Consider the following 21480-nt stretch of genomic DNA (forward strand, 5'->3'; position numbering starts at 1 on the left):
CCAGGGTGACATCTGCAGACCTCTGGATCTAGGGTGATGTCTGCAGACTCTAACTCTGGATCTAGGGTGACATCTGCAGACTCTAACTCTGGATCTAGGGTGATGTCTGCAGACTCTAACTCTGGATCTAGGGTGACGTCTGCAGACTCTGGAGCTGGAAAGAGCTGTGTGATTATCTGCCGCTCAGGGAGGGGCAGATAATCACACAGGTGGGAAAACAGACAAAAATCTGGGAGTGTAAAGACACCTGAGACAGAGGGTGAGTACAAACTAATGTCAGGAAATGCCAAAATAAAACAGGAAATATGTAATCTGCACATTAACAGCAGGAGCTGACTGACTCATTTGGAAGTGGAGCTCTTCTGGAGACCAGCAGCATCTACGAGACTGAATTCCCTGGTTTGCTTGTGAGACTGTTTTCTATGTGTGACTTTGAAAGATCTTGCAACCAATCTGAATCTTAATCTTAATGAAATCTCAAATATTTCCTCTACCGCTTCCTTCAAACCAGATGGAGGAGGTATTGAGATACTTTTGAGACAATACCCGAAAGCTTTAATAAACAATAGGAGGTGTCTGTACTTAAAAAAAAATTGAAGAATTAATTGAATATTTATATTATCTGTGACCTTGTCACATGAATGGCTTCATTGTAACATTGTTGATTTTAAATGGTAATTAAGTCCCTGTTTTTACGGACTAACTTGGTTCGTGATCTTTGAACATCTTTGACCTTGTGTGCACAAAACCATTTCTACTGATGGTATTTGAACAGCTTTTCTTATTGTTCTCCAGCAGATGGTGACATTTCTAATCACAGTTTTTTTTCTCCTTTTAACAACCAGGCACAGAGGCACTTTAAACATAAAAAAAAGAGTTATATTTAAGAGCTGTTACTCCAGTTCAAATAAATTAGGATGTTTTCAGAGACCACGAGGGTGTGAACCACAGGTTAACGCTTTGGACCCCAAAACCTGCCAGTGAGTCTAAAAGGTGCGTTTTCTTTTAAAGAACAATTGCATCATTCATGAGAGCCAGACACTAAAAACAGAAGGAATCATCTGATTTTCAACTTCCCTTCTGTCTTTGCACTTATTTATTATATGCTATTTCGTTTCCAGGAATTATTTGGGTAAACTGGGCTGAACTGCAGGCTGTGTTTAAACAGAGTACACTGTAAAAGCTGTTGTTTAGATCCTGTTCAAAAAAATGAGGCAACATTTTCCAAGCATTTTTTAGTAGTTTAGTGAACTTCTTGTTTTTTTTATTTAGAAAAACTCAAACATATGTATTTTATTGAGTTAAAAAATTTTAGTATAGCCTTGAAGAAAAAGCCAAAAAAAATTAGTTTAACTAACTTAAACAGTAAGTTGTTAACGACATCATACTTAATTAAATAAAGTAAAATTTCTATGTATATTTAAGAAATTGAATTGGATGTATTCATACATTCAATCTTACTGATTTTAAATAAAAATTCTGTTGCATGTTTTGAAAGTCTAAAGTACTTTATAAAACTAGTAAGAAAAAACTAATAAAATCTGGTACATTGAAGAAAGCGATGTGCTTGTGTCCAACATTTATCAAAAGCATTTTCTGCAACTTCACAGTTCTTAACCGTTCGCATACAATTTTCTTTTTAAAACTGAAATAGATCAAAGTAACCTGTGACCTGATCTTAAAGTGCTGAACAGAACACCTGAGTGTTTTTAGCATATGTAAATATACCCAAGGGCATGATTACAAAACAAAGTTTATGATTTTAAAATGCTAGTAGAACATTTCAACAATTTAGAGAATACAAAGTCTGACCTGGAACTCATAAAATCTTCACAGTGAAAGCATTGATCAGAAACTCCACCTGCCTACAAGGACAATTAACAAAGGAACAATTACCTTGTTAGTAGGTGCTGTCCATTGAGCTCCACAGCTCTCTTTGAAACATCAGCATCATTATAACATCAATCAACAACAAAACAAGAACAACAACAACAAAAGTATGACATTGCTGAACAGGAACTCAATCCGTTGATGGGTGGACCAGTTTAGGCAAGAAGCTTGTTTTTGAGTGTCATGGATTTGGCTGTTGGTTTTAGGCGCAGCGAGTCTAGTCCAACAAAAGTCTTTGGACGACCTCAAATGTCTTTAAGAGTTTAGGTGGATACTCCAGATTTAGGGCATATGTTAATCCGAGGAGTAGGCAGCATTCTCTTGCTAGACTTTCAAGACCAGCAAGCAGTGGGACACCCTTGATGATAATAACAGCAGCATCTGGCTCATGGCAAGTGTAGATTCTCACACTTTGAGTTTTCAGTTCCTCATGTACAAAACTAGTTAGTGTCCATGAGCTCCCCTGAAAACACGATTTGTAGTTTGTATTTTAAGGATTAAATTTGGATTTCTTCTCCCACCGATTGGCAAGCAACCAAAGAGTATCCAAACCAGATTATTTTTGTGTGCAAAACTGAGATGTGTGGGAAACACTAGAATAAAGCTCACTCATGCAATACAAGTGACTTTTTTCAAGTTTAATTTTTATTTTGGACAGGTATGCATTCATCATTCATTGAGCATAACAAAGAGGCACATTGTTTTGAATAATTTACCGTAGTTGCAGAGCACAGATATAAGATACAGAACAATCCAACCAAAAGCTCTTTAAGGCCTCACTATGAAGACAGATACCAGCAGGCACAGCCACAGCGGCAGCGACAACGTCAGAGCAGGAGGACCAGCTGAATGATCAATTTCATAATAGCACCTGCCCACGTTGCCAACTTTATCGACAGCTACGAACTCAACAACCTGCGAGCAGCAGGAAGAGTTGTAGTCTGCCTGGATGATAGGAGCGCTCAGTGGGGTGTATGATAAGGTTCCTTCACCCTGACGCAGGGTAATGCTCTCAATCCCGGTTCCATTTCCATCTGTGAGATTCGCTGAGAGCTGCCAATGGAAAGGTTTGCACTGGGACAGATCAGCAGGGCAGTCATCAGGCAGCACTGTAACTAAGTTACACAATGGTGGAGTAAAATCTGTAATCTGGACAAAGAAAAGAACAAACATGGGGAAATAGTGCCTCTGTGACAAAAAAATATCAACATCGTAATACATCTGCACTCATCACAGTCTTTGTGGCTGCATTCCAAAGGTCTCTATTTAGTCATGTCCGACTAGGTGTAATTAAAGATATGTATAATTACCTTGGTGACAACAGACAGTCTCAGAACGGCATAATTGGAGTCAGCACCTTTGGTTGACTTGGCTTCAATAGTCAGAGTGGTATCGGTGCCTGACTGTGTGCTGTCAGGTGGCGTAATAGTCAGCGTGGCATTAGTGTACTCTCCAGTTGTCAAGGTGAGGCTGTCAAGAGACGAGAAAAATACACTTTAAAGTTACATGAACTACATTTGTGATGGAATTTTAAAGATGTAGCACTTAAGGTTGAGTAACTTAAGGGGCTCACTTTTTTTTGCATTGTCATGCTCAAAAATAAGAAATGCACCATTTACTAATGAGAATAAGAATATAAGAGCAAATAGGTGAAAAGCAGCTAATGCTCCAGCCTGCTTTCAGGACCACAGAGGGTTAGCTTTGGTTTTCTGGTTTTACAACAGCGGGCATCAAGAAAGTTTGTTTTTTTATTTCAGAAAATTGAGGTAAATTAGGTGAAGTTTGTGATATTGTGTTGCTACGATTTGATGGTGATGGCAAAAATAACATACATGCCAGTATCTTTATTAAAGTGAATCAAAGATTGATTACCTTTGTGCTTTGATCATGCATCAGTAAATGCCTGATTTGATGCAAGATCCATGATTCTTATGATAGCTAAAAATAGAATAAAAGAATAGACCATAAAAGAATACCGAACTGTCAAAACCATGTTTTTATGGTAGTTCATGTCTTAAAAACAGGAGCCTAGTATGACTCACTGAATGTAAACTTCAGATATAATCCCCCAATTTCTGCAATTCACACAGTTTTCTACTCTTTCCTTTTGTATCTCAAAATCCCCTTGATTATGTGAAACAGCTGCAGTTTTGCCCAAGATTTAGATTGTGCAATAAAGCCGGTGTACTTGGTTCTTTTGGTGAATTAGCCATTTTATTCACAGTGACCACCTCTTTTCATACAAATGTTTCATCAAAACAAGTTACTCTCAACTGTATTTTGCAGTGGCACCATCCCTGCAACCTGGGCTAAGCATCACTCAAGACAGTTATATTTGGTTTAAAGAAATGCAAACAAGCCAGAATGTTTTTCTTCAATAGTAGAATAATAAAGTGTTACAAGGGCATTCTCCACAGCACTGTGGCGATAAGTCTGGCTGTGTGAGACTAAGAGAGGTCAATCTCCACCTGGATGCCCTGCAGTTTGATGACTGCCTTTGGGTGGAGTAGTAACATGCAACACACTAACCTTTACTCTAACTAGCAGGTGAGGTTGCACATGCTGCTACACCACCCCTGTTGTGACTTTGCCCCAAGCTTCAAGCAAATATGAATACTGGGAAATATGCTTGTTCAGTACCAATTCTAAAGCTGTATGGTATTTATAATGGCTGCTTAGCTTAGCAAAAAAACAAGAGGTAACATCTCAATAATATGCATCTTGATTAAATAACAGAAAGAATTAGCCTTTTATTTAGAGGTCACTTATTAACATGTCACACCTTGTTGGTTGACTCTTCAAAAATGTAAGTGTAGAAAAGACTAATTGCTGTTTCTCAGAGAGCCATGTGCCAGATTTTTTTCCTAGGCCACAACCAGTACCTTTCTGAAATATCCAGTTTTTGTCTAATGCTCAGAGCAAAGAGATAGTCCATTAGTTGTACTACCTTTCAGTTTTTGAATAGGTTGAAGAAATGAGATACAACTTTACAGTAGGTGACAGATTATGTTACCATTAGACTGAAACTAGGCCTGATTTGTGTTTCACGAAACCAACCTGCTGCACAGACATGAAACTGGAATTGATCTTCTCGTCTAACTTCCTGTGAGAAATCTAAGCAACGCATCTTCCCAAATGTGAAACCATGCCTTTGGTGACGCTAACCTAGGGAATCGTTTATAGCTGCTTCCTCTCACCTGTTTGGGTAAGACATGGGGAAGTTTCTGTCATTTCTGGCACTGATGGAGTATGAACCACTTGATCCCTGGGTCATCACACTAAAGGGGAGCTTGAAGGCTTTTTCTGGCTCCAAGCTGCTGTCAACCACCATCTAGGAGAAGCAAGTAAGGAAGACTGATATCATCCTTGTACTCTGAAACAATTCAGTGTTCTTGCATATGTAAATTTATTACATCTTTAATAAACTGGAATTGTATATTCCTTCTCCTTCATCTTTTTTTTATCACCTTCACCCCAAAAAGTTAAGGCAGATGGCCATCCTCCCGAAACCTGGTACTGACGAAGTTTTTTTCTTTTTCTTTTTTTTTCTTTTGTTCTTCTTGGTAAAGGGGATGTTATTAATTCAAAGGGAATCCAAAGGACACTTTGGATTGTTGGGTTCTCTATTTAACATTTGTAAGGTCTTCACCTCACTGTGTGACGTGCTTTTTGATGACATATGCTGTAAAATGGCACTATATCAATACAATTCAATGGAATTCATCTTGGTCTCTGTACAGTCAAACAAAAGCTGTGTCAAAGTATGTGAAGAGGAAGCAAAAAGACGGACCTGAATATTCACTTTAGAGACAGACATCTGGGTGGTTGACTGCCTCTGAAAGTGGCTGTTGGACACTTTGTCAGTTCCTTTCAGAATCACCACAAATTCCCCCTCAGGTACTGTGTTGACAGTCACCAGGATGTCTCCGTTGCCCATGTCAGTCATTGTGCCACTGGTAACAGCTTCAGGACCGGACACCATTACAAGGCTGACCTCTCCAATACTCAATGAAGATGGACCTTTCCTACCCATTACTGAGAGCATCAGGGAGGCTGGCTGACCTGGGGTTCCACATTAAGGAAACAAAGAAGGTAGGGAGATGAACAAGAAGAAAACTTAATGATCAGTTGGTAATGTGTAAATACGAACTACAGCGCCTTTAAAGATGATCTCTGTATGGGCTAAACAATTATGAAGCAAATGAGTCATTTATGTGTTTTGACATGATTTCTCTGATTTCTCACACCACAAGTCATCCAAGCACAACTGGAGACCTAATACTTCTTCGAAACAATAAAACTGCTTTATTGCAGTTCCCATACCTGCTTGTGGACGCCCATTGAGTACTGCGTAACCTGGGTGGGGTCCCTTGAAGCTTTCCACAAAGTTATAGATGAAGGCAATTGTACTCTGGCCTGAAAACACAAACATTTAAAATGAGTACAGATAGACAGCAAAAACTCATTGACCCTGTTAGTGCAACAGCATCTATAAAATTCATTTTGTTAGAGAATTCTGACACTTGCAACTAAAGAGCATACTCTATGTAATGAACAAACATACAATATCTGACCTGTGACTTTGAGCGTGTATGGTTGGTTGGAGTTGATTTGGATCTTCCATGCTCCAGTGTGTTTCTCAGAGTTAAGTCGAATTCTCCTCAGATTGCCCACTGTCTGGATGGTCGCAAGTTGACCACTGGCCTGGTCCTGATTCTGGGTCATACCTGGAAGGTTTTTCATGAGTCCTCAGTCATCACATTGATGTACTCAACAAGAAAACAGGCACAAAACAAGTCTCCACTGCACTACATTGGGATGTTACCGTCAGGGTTGGTCAGCGTGAAAGTAATGGATGTTCCTGTGATGTAGATGGTAATGTTTTTCAAAGATTGATCCAATGTGAAGGGGAATGTCTCTTGCTTTCCAGGATTCCTTGCTCGCTGAAGAACTGTCACCTGGGAGAAATGAACAAAGAGCGTAATGGATTAACTAATTTGAGGCCTGGTACATGCTTCAAATAAAACATATTTTTCAACCTGAAGAATCTTACCAGAGCTGAGGTCGAGGTGTCAAGAATAACATCCGTGGCCTGAGGCAGCTGTTTCTTGGATACCTGGATGGCCTGCCCCCCAGAGGCAAGAGCTAAATCTTTGTAATCATTAAAGGATGCAGCTCGAAGAGAACGGCGGCGCCTGCTGCTGGCTCCGGTCATAAAGAATGACACCTGTCAGGATCAGTTAATGGAGAGTTTATACCACCAATCTCTACACCAAAGTAGAGTGAGCAAACGTTGATCATCAGCATTTACCGTTGACTTGGTGCTTCTGATGAGAGCAACAATAGTGTCCTTGAGATCGATATCTTTGGCTATTGCATCAGTGAAAACATAGATGTGGGACGAGGCAGGGGCACCAGTGAGAGCCAGCTGGATAAATAGAAGACTGCAAACTTTAAAGGATCCATAACAAAAAAATAAATAACAATCATAGCTACAATTTCAAGGTCTCATAATTCATTATAGTACCTGAAGTCCTGACAGGCACATCTCAGGGGTATCACCACCATCATTTGCTGTGAGCTTAGAGATTTCACTTTTCATCTTATTGGGGTCTGTTGTCCTAATCAAAGGTCCAAAACCTACATGTAAGCACAAAAATGAGCTAAATGCCAAGAAAGTATTTCAGATAACTTCTTTTTTTCATGTGTATATTTAGTGTATGAGGGTAATTCAAAATTTCTCAGTCTCAACAGACAATGTAATAGGAGAAGACTGTTCTTGCATTATTTTTCTCCATAGTTTCTTTGAACTTAAATGTAATTGCTCCACTGATGTTCAAACTTTGCTAACCCCTTCACAGGGGAAGATCACATCTTGAGCCTACAGATACTCAACAGTATGGATGACTTCATCATCACTCTGAAAATGGCGACCAATCAAGGGGGATTTCACTTTACAAAACAGAAAGATGCTGTGTGGATGGACACATTTTTACGGAGCAACAGCATGTCAGCTCAAAGCTTTCTGCTCGTTTTTTATTTGATTGCTTCAAACATTTGAGTTTTGTGGATGGTGATATAAGACTTTATAGTATACAGTTATGCCCCAAAACTGGAGCTACACCTCTTGTTTTTGGGTGAGGCATAGAACATTTTGAAGTGACCTCATATGCAACACAGTTAGTTCTCTGGCATTACATCTTGAAATAGTAAACCACCAAGCATTAATCTCACACCAAATATGGTCTCCTAACACAAGATGAAAGAAATCATACTGGGGTCATTGAAGGGCACCAAGATGTATTCGGAAGGCTCATCCTGTGTTCCTTTTTTGCTGTCAATGATTTCATAAACGACCGCTCTGGCTTCATCAATGTCATCACTCATACTGCCGGTGGTGTCAATAACAAAGGACAGGACAGAAGAGCGGGCAATTCCCATCATTCTGTGAAAAAGCACAAGGTGTTTATTTTTTACTCTCCAATAGAACTTTCAGAATATTTCCTCATGCACAAGGTAGAGATATACTTTTCAGATGTGGCCGTCGTACCTCAGAAAGTCATTATCCCCTGCAGCCAAGCGGATGTCTTGCAGCAGCTCCAGGCTGGCAGCTGTGGCTACATTCACAGCAGCATTGTGGAGGGCCACATTGTCTGAGCGACGTTCATCTTTGCTGATACCTCCTCGAGGAACTGCTGTGCTAGTGAGGTCAGACGCACCTCCGTGGCTGCATTTACCTGGCAAAAGAGATCAAACTGGATTTCATACTGCCATCTACAGCTGTTGCTGAGAATCAGATGGGAAAAATTGACACTTTCTCATATTGGTCTAATAAATATAAAGCTACAGTCAGATGGCAGCTGGCTGGCATACAGACTGAAAACAAGGGCAACAGCCAGTCTCACCTACAGCATCTCTCAAGTCTATTGAGTGACATATTATATTGTCACCATAATAAATTACTGTAAAAAATGCAGACACATTTCAACAGTAGAGAACTGTTTTTACAAAATTCAGTTGCAAACCATGAATCCTAATGTTTTTTCTGCAGCCAAAAACGAGACTGACCACCAGTTTTTAACCTGATTTAAAAATGATGTTAGTGAACCTGGTTTCAATAATATAGCCTGTTACGTCATTTGACCTACACTCACTGTTGGCTTCATTATTGAAGTTCACCTGTTTTTATATCAGAGAGGCTAGATTATCACATATGTTACCTTTAGGTTTGTCAGAAGAGAAAATTCCCATGTAGCCTGATGTGAGTTTCTTCTCTTTCAGGATGTTGGGGAGGATCGGATTAGGACATGTTCCACTGGCACAGTCACTGCAGGTGGCCGTATCCTTATCTAGAAAAGCAAAAGGCAAACAACTGTGAAATAAATGTTACAACCTGCAAAACTAGGAAAACTTTTGAAAGATGCCTCTGAGTTTCTTGCTTAGTTTTTTTGTTATTCATTTACATCAGTGATTAGATTCATGTATCCCAGCAATTAATTGGAAATACTTCACATCCACTAACCAAACAGAATCCATGCACATAGCATAACGCAATCTCTGCTCTTTGATCTATAGATAAGCTCCAAGACAGTGTTGTCTACTTTATCACACTTCACCCAACCCACAGAAATATACACTTTGTATGTTTGTCCATCTTTGTGGATGGCAATGACACACACTTACCTGCCAAGTTTTCCAGGGGAAGGTCTGGGCGTATAAGGTTGATGTATGGCTCTGTGTTGTCCAGCTCCACCCAGTTACTGTGGCTGTAGAAGTCCTGGAAACACATGATATGCAAATCTTCCTTGTACATATCTTAACCTTCATCATTCTGTCTTTTTTAACTCCACTTGTTTATCCCACTTTTCTCACCTGTAGTGTATGAAGGACTCTACCAAGAGTCTCTCTGGCAGCCTGAAAGTTCTCCTTACGAATGTTAGCCTTGATGGCGGCCATGCCCTGTGTGATTAGACTGCGTCCCTCCAGGAAGGCCTCAGAGCTGAAGTGATGTGGGGCACTGACAGAATATTTCACATGTAAGAGCAAATCATATAGCTTTATCATACATACATATATACAGTCATTGTTCTCTCTTTATTATTTAGCTACATCTATTCAACTGTTTCTTAACTGAAATGTCTAATCAGCCAATCACATGGCAGACACTCAAGGCATTTTGACATTTTATGATGAACTCAATATATATATATAGTTTGGATTTCCTCCTGCTTTACCTGTTGACAAAGTCACGGTCGACCAGTCCATTCTGCATGTAGATCTCTTGAAGAGCAGAGTAAAACTTGGCACCAGAAACATCTCCTGTTGCTGTGGGACCAAGACAGGCCTGGACCAGCTCCTCAGGAGAGGAACCCTGGAGGAAAAAGATGAGAATTCACAATTATAGTAACAGACAAGATAGGTAGTACGAAAGTGCAGCCAGGCTGACTTAAAACTCACGAATGTATAAAAAAAAAAAAAAAATGGAGACAAATCAGGGAGTATTAGACATGGTGAAAGTCATAGTTCACTATTTTGTATTGTCTTGCACATTTTTTATCTTCCACCTTACCGTGGGTTTGAACTCATAACCACTTGCTTCAGCCACTGCCTGACATGTCTCCTTCACTTTTTGCAATAAAGCTGTCCCTGTAATGCTGATATGAGTGGACGCCCCACCTCCAATAGGGACAAAGGCCACAGTAGGGCCTGAAAGAGTCCAGGCCAGCAGGGCTATGCCCAGCAACGAAGTCATGGTCAGTCTGCAGAGAAAAAGACATCATTTATGTTATCTGCTGTCACGTTTGTTAAATAGCATTCAGCAAAATTTAATTGGCTCAGTTGCTTCCAAATATGTATCCTTATATACTGACAAATGTTCATGGAAGATATACAAAAAGACACATCTGAATAAGAACATCTAACCCTTTAAGATCAGTAATAAAAATGAGAAATGATCACTAAAGAAAAAGGTGAGGGAAAAAAGACAATACATTACCAACAATATATAACACACATAAGAGTTTGCAAGCTTTGTCTTTCCCTTTCTGGTGTTTTCACACAAAATGAGAGTTTGTATTCTAAGTTCCTCAATGGTTAGAAACACACAGTTAGAATGTAAATGAATGAAGTTGTTTTGGCAGGATGTATGTAGACAGATTGGTCTAGTAATCGGGCAGCAACTCCTTCTGAGCCCACTACTGTGCCTATTGGGGTTCATACCAGATTCATTAAAGGTACACAATGAGGTAATTCATTTCTTTTAATGTTGGCCAGGAAGACTGCAACTGTAACTGTACTTTGTGCTGTTATGCCACTCCCATATTGTTAAGCTTTTTGTCATTTATATGCTGTTCACACATATTTGTCAATGACAGTGAATTGTGTAAATAGCGCATAAAAAGCCATTATAGACAACAGTTATAAAGCAATGATTTATCAATTAAAACAGCTGCTTAAAACAAAATTAATGAGCGTTACATTTAATAGTAATATCACTAATATGTTTGTCTTTAGTCCGCTGATAACAATGTAAAAGGGAAAAAAGAAAGCTTTTAATACATACTGATTACATTTCCGTGAAGAATTCATCATCTCATAAAATATCGTGCTTATCATACACTCAGAATCATTATGTTGTAAGAATTTCATCATTATGAAAAAGCCAAGAAAAATAACATGCATCTTAATTAGGTTGGATGAGAAACACCAAAAAATTCAATCAGTATTTTGAAAGAAAAATGATATTCATTAAAATGAATAAAGTTATACTCTGAAATGCAATCATACCTTAATGTTTCCCAGCTGTGATGACTCCAGTGGCTCCTAGAGAAGTGTGACCTGCAGTCCCACCACTGTTGAATATATACAGCACTTTGTCTGTATTGGAGGGTGGGGACGTGGATGTGGACAAATGCAACTGCAAGCTGATTTAACGATTTCCCTCATAAAAACTTGGCTATCAATATGATCATAAAGTCATAATTACATTTATCCATGATTACACCTTGACAACACTGCACACTTTGTCGTAATATTGGTCTATGACACATATTGAAATAAAGAATGAGTTGATGAATCTCAAAAATGAACACACTGCAAGGTTCAAATAAAGGTGTGGCAAGTTAAGATATAACGTCATAGATAGCTGTTTTTCTCACCTCTTAGGTTGGAGAAGGGGAGGGTAAGGACTCTAAATGCTTTATGTAATATTGATAACGAAGGAAGCTGTTCACCTACTTTATATAAGGCTATTGATGAGTGAATTGTTAATATCTATTTAATTGTCCATTCACACAAATCATACAAACTGAATTAAAACCTGTACAACATCAGGAAGATCAGACCCTTCCTGTCTGAACATGCAACACAACTCTTGGTATAAGCTTGAGTAATATCACGCATTGACTCCTGCAACTTCTCACTAGGAGGCCTCCCTGCATGTATGGTCAAACCTCTGCAGATGATCTAGAATGTAACAGCACGTCTGGTGTTCAACTGGTCAAAAACAGCACATCACCCCGCTGTTCAGATCGCTTCACTGGCTTCCAGTTGCTGCACACATCAAATTCAAAACTCTGACACGTGCATTCAAAACTACAATGAAAACAGCTCCCTCCTACCTGAACTCTCTCATTCAGGTCTACACCCCCTTCCACTTCACGAACAAAAGGTTCCTGATACAACCACCACAACAGGACCCAAGGTTGATAACTAGACTCTTCTCCTCTGTGGTTCCCCGGTGGTGGAACAAGTTACCAAGCTCTGTTCAATCTGCAGAATCCCTCTCAGTCTTTAGGAAAAGACTAAAGACCCAGCTCTTCACTGAAGACTTTTGCACTTGACAGACAAAAGAAAAAAAAGACAAAAAAAAACTATTACCGCCCGTGCTGCCTGTTGACACCAAGGTCCTATTGTCATTAAACAATTATCCAGGTTGTTTTCACCTGATCAGATCCTTGCTTGTGTTGGATCTGCTCTCAGATGTACATCGCTTTGGATAAAAGTGTCTGCTAAATGCAATTGTTGAAATTGTAGAATATACCTTTACATGCGTTTCCATTTCATTGCTGTCACTCAGAAATGAATCCAGCATTCTCCTAATATTTACTGCCAGATACTTTTATTTAAACGTATATTGGCATATAATGAACATTTTTGTGTCAGTGTGTTTGTTTGTTTTGCGGAAGACTTTCTTGATGTGTCATAATTCCTCAAACTGTCTTTCTTACATTACAGTACTACACTACTACATTTTATTGTCTTGAAATGTCTTCAAGCTAACTTGTTGCCGTGTTTTCCTGGCTTACCAAATTTGATTACAGACAGATTTTGTCATTTCACCTTGAAAGCACATTCAAGGTGATGTAGGTGTAGCTGACACACACACTACCAGTCAAAAGTTTGGACACACCTTCTCATTCAATGGTTTTTATTTAATTATTTTATACGTTATAGATTAATGCTGAAGACATCAAAACTATAAAAGAATCCATATCAAATTATGTTGTAAGCAAAATAGGTTCAATCTTCAGTATTATTATACAATGTTGAAAATGATACAAATAAATATTGAATGAGAAGATGTGTCCAAACTTTTGACTGGTAGTGCAGCCACACACTGTTTGGAAACTCTACTTATGATGTTGGACATTTGAGCATTCTTTAAGGTGCCTGGGTGTGTCTTGTTCCCACCATGTATCCAGTCAGAACATAAACCCTGTAAGATGTGGTTTCCTACAACATTCCTAGAAAAAGAGGTTATTGCCCTGCCTTGAAAATCACAATGACCATGCAGCCAAATGACCCTCACCCCGTCTCCTCCCCAGATCTCCTGGTCCAAAGTTCTCTGAGGGAGGAAAGAATGTGCAGTGAGGCTGAGCGTAATCATACTATGGGTTGTAAAGAGGCTGGAAAGGGCAGTGAGTGAGATGTGTTGAAACTTAAGTTATTGCGGAAGTGAGGGATGCGATAACAGAAAATGAAAGAGCAATGAAGTCTGAGAAAACAGCAAATGACAAAATGAGGAATGGGTGAAAAGGAGTGACAAAAGTAGTCTTGGAACTGAACTAGAAACACTTCAGTCTTCGGTAGTCAAAAAAGAGAACAGCTTTGGTCAGTTTTATCTCTGTGTGTTCATTGCTGAGGCAATTCATAGCTGTGAATAGCCTTGTTTGCCACTAAAGACATGGAATATGTAACATTACTGGCAACATCAACCCATTAAAGTGACGACATCCTGCCATTCAGACATAAGTCACTTAATATTCGATAATCACTCCAGCTAACTCCCTGTGACATTTTTTTATGTTGTAAATCTGCTAACTATGTATCCAGTCAGGACATAAAACCCAAAAGGTGTAGTTTACCACAGCATTCCTTGGAAAAGAGCATAATGGCCTGCCTTAAAAATCACAATAATCATGCAGCCAAAGTAAACTCATCCTGTTTCCTTCCCAGATTTACTGATCCAAAGTGTTGTGTGGGAGGAAAGAATGTGCAGTAGGACATAGAGTAAATATACTGGAAAGCTGAAAATTGAATTCAAGTGAAACTGCAGGATGGAATGAGGTGAGGGAAAGATAAACAGAAGATAAAGGAACAATGGAGTGTGAAAAAAGAGCATCAGGATATCAGGGAAACAGTGAGTAAAGGACCCAAAATGCAGGCACTGTCAACAGAAGTAAAACTTAATAAAAGGCAAACTTTAATCCACACTGTTTCCAAAACAACAGGCCACAATCAGGATAAAACTAAAGCATGAGGAGCAAAAGTAAATGCCAAAAACCAAAAGGATAACTAAAGCATGAATAAATAAATAAAAGCAATCAATATAGAAATAGAAATCTCACTAACCTTGCACACATGTGACACTTGGTAGATCACACCCAGAAACAGGCTGCGATGCTGGCAAGATGGCACAAGACAAACTGGCAAAGAACACGAGGAAAAGAATGCATATATGAACGCTAGGAGGGGAGGACAATCACACATAGATGAAGCAGATTAGGGCTCAGCAGATAATCACACAAGTGAGAAAGCAGACAAAAAACAGGGAGTGTAACGGTGGCTTGGGCGGAGGCAGAAGTCATGGAAAATAGCTGTGGGATCTAAGGTGACATCTGCAGTCTCTAACTCTGGATCTTGGGTGATGTCTGCAGACTCTGACTGATGCGGACTGACTCATTTGAAAGTGGAGCTCTTCTGGAGACCAGCAGCATCTACGAGACACGGCCAGATACTAACAGGGCCCAACCGGGAGCACAGACGCTGCAGCTAGGGTAACATCGGCTGACTGGAGCAGTCTCTGGACCAGGGGAAGCACCAGCAGACTTTGGCAGGGCCCTGGACTTGACGTTTGTTTGTGCAGGAACAGACGATGCGTTGGCGACCTTCTCAGCTGCAGGAGCAGATGAGGAATCTCCCAAGAAGCAAGACTGGTTGACAGAGACCTCCAATTGCTGTGCTTTTGGGGGTTGACTTTATGTCTCAGTGGGTTCCCCAAAAAGGAGACTACTTGGCAGGATCAGAGGCTGAAAGACACTTTATGATTAAATGTTGCACTTGTTTACAATCAGGCACCACTCAGATCTTTTTAAATTAGAGCATGTGAGAAACCTTTATCAGGAATATTTCAGTTTGATTATTCATCGGTGTATGAAATCTATTTGCACTGATCAGTCTTATAATCAGAAGTCCTAAATTCTGATCCCATTGACCTTCATTTCCCAAACAAAGAAATACAGATTAATACACATACAACATTTATTGATAAACTACTGCTACAAAGAAAGTATAAAAAACAATGACATGACAAATAACAGACTGTGAATGAAAGAATACAGGTTAACAAATTAACTGTGATCATCACAACAGGCAGAGCGGTGATGAATTTAGAAATACTTTGGAATTGAAAATCTCATCATCAAAGAACAAAGAGGCCCAAAAAATGGTCAAAAGAACACCTCTTTAATTAAAACAAGGAAAAACAAAGCTATAGGAAAAATGATAGAATGAGCTTCCATGCATTACAGTGACTTATTTTCTACATTAAGTTCTTTGGAAGTTAGCTGACAAGATGGCTCTATGTCTTCAGTGGCAAGGCAATCCTTAGTTGTGTAAAGCATGCAATGTTCATATCCCATATCTTAAATGGGATTTAGTGGAAGATGATTCTTGTTTTTACTATCCAAGGGGGAACATTATATATTTTATTTCTAAACATAAAACTTTTAAACATAAAAACAACATGTTTTAAGGTGACAAAATATGATGCACTGTTGGATTTAACTCCCCAAGGGTAAAGACCATGTAAACCAGCTCTGTGTCCATGAACTTTAGACATAAAACACTATTTGTATATCCATGTAACAGTAATAATGAATTGCTTCCCTGAATTCCCTGGTTTGCTTGTGAGACTGTTTTCTATGCGTGACTTTGAAAGATCTTGCAATGAATCTGAATCTTAAGAAAGAAATCTCAATTATTTCTTCTACCACTTCCTTTAAACCAGATGGAGGCGGTATTGAGATACTTTTGAGACAATACCTGAAAGCTGTAATAAACTATTAGTAGGTGTCTGTACTTAAACAATATTAAAGAATTAATTGAATAATTATATTTTCTCTTAAAGTTCACCTTGTCTCATGAATGGCTTCATTGTAACATTATTGATTTTAAATGGTAATTAAGTCCCTGTTTTTACAGACTAACTTGGTTAGTGATCTTTGAACATATTTGACCTTGTGTGCACAAAACCATTTCTACTGATGCCATTTGAACAGCGTTTCTTATTGTTCTCCAGCAGATGGTGACATTTCTAATCACAATTTTTTTTCCCTTTTGACACTCAGACACAGAGGCACTTTAAACATCAAAAAAAGAGTCATATTTACGTAAGAGCTGTTACTCCAGTTCAAATAAATTAGGATGTTTTCAGAAGCTACAAGGGTGTGAACCACAGGTTAACACTTTGGACCCCAAAACCTGCCAGTGAGTCTAAAAGGCGCGTTTTCTTTTAAAGAACAATCCAAAATTACAACAAATTATTGCACTGTCACTGTGACAGCGACAGCATCAGAGCAGGAGAACAAGCTGAATGATGACTTAGATAATGGCACCTACCCACATTGCCAACTTTATCAACAGCTATGAACCCAACAAACTGCAAGCAGCAGGAAGAATTGTTGTTTGCATGGATAATGGGAGGCCTCAGTAGGGTGTGTGATACAGTTCCTTCACTATGACGCAGGGGAATGCTCTCAATCCCTATCCTATTTCCATCTGTGAGGTTATCTAAGAGGTGCCACTGGAAAGTTTTGCAATGGGACATATCGCAAGGGCAGTTATCAGGCAGCGCTGTAACCAATTCACACAATGGCAGAGTAAAATCTGTAATCTGGACGGAACAGAGAAGAAAAATAGGGAATTTTCACCATATAAGACCTGTAAGCTTCTGGTGTTTTTCTGTTCGGAAGAATATGTTTATTCTGTATGTAGTACATTGGTCAGTTGATTGGTTAATTGGTTATCTGATTTAATGCTGATGTCAGTGAACTTGATTTCAATAAACTAGCGTGTTATGCCATTTTATCCATATTAACTGTTGACTTCATTATTGAAGTTCACCTGTTTTTATATCAGGAAGGCCAGATTATGCAATGAGATATGCTACCTTTAGGTTTGTCAGAAAAGAAGATTCCCATGTAGACTGATGTGAGTGTCTTCACATTCAAGATGTTTGGCAGGATGAGATTAGGATAATTGTGACAGGGATGATCATTGCAGGTGGCAGTATCCTTATCTAGAGAAGCAAAATGCAAACAACTGTGAAATAAATGCTTCAACCTACATAACTAGGAAAGGTTTTCTGTCTCCCAGTTACTTGCTTAGTTTAATTGTTATTCATTTACATTAGTTATTAGATTCATGCATCACAGCAATTAATCGGAAATACTTCACACCCACCAACCAATCAGAGACTACTTCATGACAGTCTACCCAACCCACAGAAATATATACTGTGTATGTTTGTCCTCCTTTGACAAACCTTTACCTGCCAGATTTTCCAGGGTAAGGTTTGGGTGGATAAGGTTGATATATGACTCTGAGTAGTCCAGCTCCACCCAGTTAGTATGGCTGTAGAAGTCATGACAGCGTATGGAAACTTAAGTGCAACACAAGTTTGTCTTTCTACAGCTTTATCCTCCATCATTTTGTCTGTTACAGCTCTTTTTTTAAATTTTTTGTTTTCATTCCTTAACACCCAGTTATTTATCCCACTCTTGTCACCTGCAGTGTATGAAGGACTCTACCCAGAGTCAAATTAAAAAATTCTCCTCTGAAATATAATAAAACCTTAAAATGTCCAAGCTGTGATGGTGTATGATCGACATTTTTGTGTCAGTGTGGGTGTTTGTTTTTCAGAAGACCTTCTCTGTGTCATAATTCCTCATAAATTCCCTTTCTTACATTTAGTTTGTCAAGACTTGCAGTATCACACTTTATTTCCTTGAAATATCTTCCAGCTAAGGTGTTGCAACATTTTCATATCTTGCCAAATTTGGTTCTAGACAGATTTTGTCATTTTACCCAGAAAGACCATTCATGGTGTTGTTGGTGTTGCTGACACATAGAGGGAGAAGCATACTGGGGATCGGAAAGACTCTGACAAAGGCAGCAAAACATAGAAAATTGAGTTAAAGTGAAAATGACGGATGGTATGGGCTAAGGAAAAGATGAACAAAAAAATGAAAGAGCAATGGAGTGTGGGAAAGGAGCAGCGAGATGACCAAAATCTGAATGGGAGGAAGCAATGACAGACAGTGTGTCGAACTGAACTGAAAATACTTTAGTCTTCAATCGTCAAAAAAAGAGAAGCGCTTTTACCAGTTTCATCTCTGTGTGTTCAGTACCAAGGCAGTTCTTAGCTGTGCATAGCCTCATTATTCACTAAAGCTCGTATAGGACAAGGGATACATGACATTACTGGCTTCATAAATCTGTTTAAGTGACAGCATTCTGCCATTCAGACAGAGGTCACGTGAAAACACTAAATATAAACTACTTACAGCTTAGCAACATGTCCAAATAACTAATAGCCAAGTTTATGTATGATGATTTTCTGAACACTAAAAAATATTTTACCAGAAGTAGAAGACCAGTGTGACTTGCTGTTAGGTCCTAACTGATACTCTCTCCATGTTGGGGACAATTTATTATTTTAACTTCATTAATGAAGTTACTGTTGTTACCCTGGGCTTTGGAAATGGACATATGAATCCTTCTGCTTATTGATGCTGCAGATATTTAATAAACTCAGAGTAAAGGCTCCTAAAATTATTGCAAAACTCAGCCGCACGCGTGCTGACGAGGACCAGAGGGCGGGAACACATTACACCAGTTTTAAAGTCGCTGCATTGGCTCCCCGTCCACTTCAGGATCGATTTTAAGGTTCTTTTATTAGTTTTTAAATGTCTTAACGGCCTTGCGCCTTCTTATTTATCTGATCTCCTTTTAACATATCGGCCCTCGCGGATCCTGAGGTCCTCTGGCAGTGGCCTTTTATCCATACCACAAGCCAGGACAAAAACCCACGGTGAGGCGGCATTTAGCCACTATGGCCCCCGCCTGTGGAACAGCCTGCCGGAGAACCTCAGGACTGCAGAGACTGTCGATATTTTTAAAAGAAGGTTAAAGACTCACCTTTTTAATCAGGCTTTTAACTAACCTTTTAAATCTTTATGTTCTTATCATTTTGTATTTATTTTCGTATGTATTTTTACTTTTTTTAACCTTTCACCTTTTTACTTATGTTATAGGTCTTTTATTCTATCTTGTAGTTTTAAAATTTTTAGTTATTTAACTCCAGTGTTCTCCTCAGGGGGTCCTCCACGCTGGGGGCAGTATCCGGTCTCCCACTGGGGGTGCTGTCCATGAGTCCCCTCGGCCCAGCTGGTTGGGGGGGCTCCCCACCTCGGTGTAGGGGTCCCCCTGTCTGTCGGGGGGTCTGTGGGTCTGGGTGCCAGCGCCCCCAGTGGTCATGGCCTGCGACTCCTCCCAGTGTGGACGACCCCAATTGGAGGCGTTTTCCACAATCGTTAGTGCCATGCCATGTCTCCCTACTGTCAGTGGTGGGAGTGTGTGTCTGTGGGCGTGTGTGTATCTGTGTATGTATGTGTGTGTGGACATGTGTACGTGTGCGTGCTCCTGCAGTTGTGTGCATATATGTATATATGGAGGGAGGGAGGGAGGGAGGGAGGGACGGGTTTTCTTCTTTTTAATGTTTTTAATGTTGTAAAGCACTTTGCGTTGCTTTTTTAACTGTATGAAAAGTGCTATATAAATAAAGTTTGATTTGATTTGATTTGAAAAAGCAGAGTGTAGTACAAACTTTTGCTGTGTTGAAGATAATTTTACTAGTTCCGAGCTGGCACAATTACCATTACAATTTTTACTGAAAACTGACCAGGGTGCACATCCAGAGATGAAGTCCATATATTCAGTTATCAGATTACCAGGAAGGAGTGCATGTCTGAAAGGGGTGAAAAAATGGATGTGGAACTAGAAACTAGCTTAACTCCATGTGTATTCCAGCAACTCCTCTTTAGTAGAGCCACTAAAGCTTGTTCAGATCCAGATGTGAAGCATCTCTGCCAACAGAAAAACTTCATGTCTGGGCTACACTATTGTCTTGTTTAAAAAGCTAAGACTGTCCCCCCAGTCTCAAGTCACATGCACCGTGGACCAGATTTTCTTCACTGAACCTCTATGTTATTGGTTTCATCCATCCTTTCCTCAGTTCTAACCAGTCATCCTGTCCCACAAAGTGCCCACAAAGAATGATGCTGCCATGCTTCACCATAGGAATAGTATAACTAGGTGATGACGGGAGATAGTGTTCTTTCCATAGAAATTAAACCAGAAAAGATTTTTTTTATACTCTCAGTCTTCTAAATGTCATATGGGGTGCTGTCATGTGGCTTCTACTCAGTCGATTTACTATAGAGGCCTGATTGATGGATTGAACTGTTGGGTTCTTGGTCTCCTCTGTAACCTTGGCCCTTCTTTCTCAGTTACTCAGTTTGGCTGGAGGACTAACCCAAAGAAGAGTCCTTGTTGTTCCCATTCAGTTATTGAAGCCAGTATGCTCTTCAAAGCAATCAGAGCTTAGGATGGTTTTTTGCATTTCTGCTCTGAGCCATCCATCCATCCATTATATATACCCACTTTATCCTGCAGAAGGTCAAGGGGTCTAAAGCTTATCCCAGGTGATATTGGGCAATTGGTGGGATACACCTTGGACAAGTTGCTCGTCCATCACAGTGCATCAATATCTTAAACGGACAACCATGCAGGCTCACACTCACACTCACGCATATAACAAATTCAGAAATACTCTCCCTTGCATGTCTTTGGATTGCAAGAGGAAGTCAGAGCTGATCTGATCTATGCCTCTTCCTGAATTTATCAGACGTCTACAGAGAATTTCTTGGACTTCATTTTGTCCAGATATACTGTTGGAGTTGTGGTTCCTTTATTTACACAAATGAAATGGATGACAGTTAAATTCCTTCCACTCCACATGACACTTTT

At 39.5% G+C, this 21480-nt stretch overlaps 2 protein-coding genes across 2 annotated transcripts in view; both read right to left on the reverse strand.

The window, feature by feature from the left end:
• LOC111583395 (von Willebrand factor A domain-containing protein 7-like) overlaps positions 1 to 14808 on the reverse strand; it is a 31691-nt gene extending 16883 nt beyond the window's left edge. Inside the window, exon 1 of the mRNA XM_055010187.1 lies at positions 14743 to 14808. Coding sequence (XP_054866162.1) covers positions 14743 to 14753 — 11 coding nt within the window. The 5' untranslated portion in view covers positions 14754 to 14808. The remainder of the gene's footprint in view (positions 1 to 14742) is intronic.
• On the reverse strand, positions 2514 to 11740 carry vwa11 (von Willebrand factor A domain containing 11). The gene is made up of 18 exons (XM_023292465.3): positions 11677 to 11740; positions 10460 to 10649; positions 10125 to 10261; positions 9763 to 9907; positions 9574 to 9667; positions 9111 to 9239; positions 8441 to 8627; positions 8166 to 8335; positions 7418 to 7530; positions 7202 to 7318; positions 6944 to 7117; positions 6716 to 6848; positions 6465 to 6617; positions 6214 to 6306; positions 5681 to 5952; positions 5088 to 5221; positions 3201 to 3360; positions 2514 to 3039 (listed from the first exon to the last, which is right to left on the reverse strand). The coding sequence occupies exons 2-18, from the start codon at positions 10640 to 10642 to the stop codon at positions 2659 to 2661; spliced, it is 2775 nt and encodes a 924-aa protein (XP_023148233.3). The 5' UTR covers positions 10643 to 10649; positions 11677 to 11740; the 3' UTR covers positions 2514 to 2658.
• Positions 14809 to 21480: the final 6672 nt, after the last annotated feature.

The sequence above is a fragment of the Amphiprion ocellaris genome, chromosome 4 (genome assembly GCF_022539595.1).
Source record: "Amphiprion ocellaris isolate individual 3 ecotype Okinawa chromosome 4, ASM2253959v1, whole genome shotgun sequence".
NCBI lineage: Eukaryota > Metazoa > Chordata > Actinopteri > Pomacentridae > Amphiprion > Amphiprion ocellaris.

Excerpts from the sequence above, each read along its gene's own strand:
- vwa11 (XM_023292465.3), bottom strand. The coding sequence starts at position 10,642 with ATGACTTCGTTGCTGGGCATAGCCCTGCTGGCCTGGACTCTTTCAGGC. Across the intron at positions 9,668-9,762 it reads GAGTCCTTCATACACTACAG|GACTTCTACAGCCACAGTAA; the intron begins GTGAGAAAAGTG and ends ATGTGTTTCCAG. Across the intron at positions 7,118-7,201 it reads TCAGAAGCACCAAGTCAACG|GTGTCATTCTTTATGACCGG; the intron begins GTAAATGCTGAT and ends TGATCCTGACAG.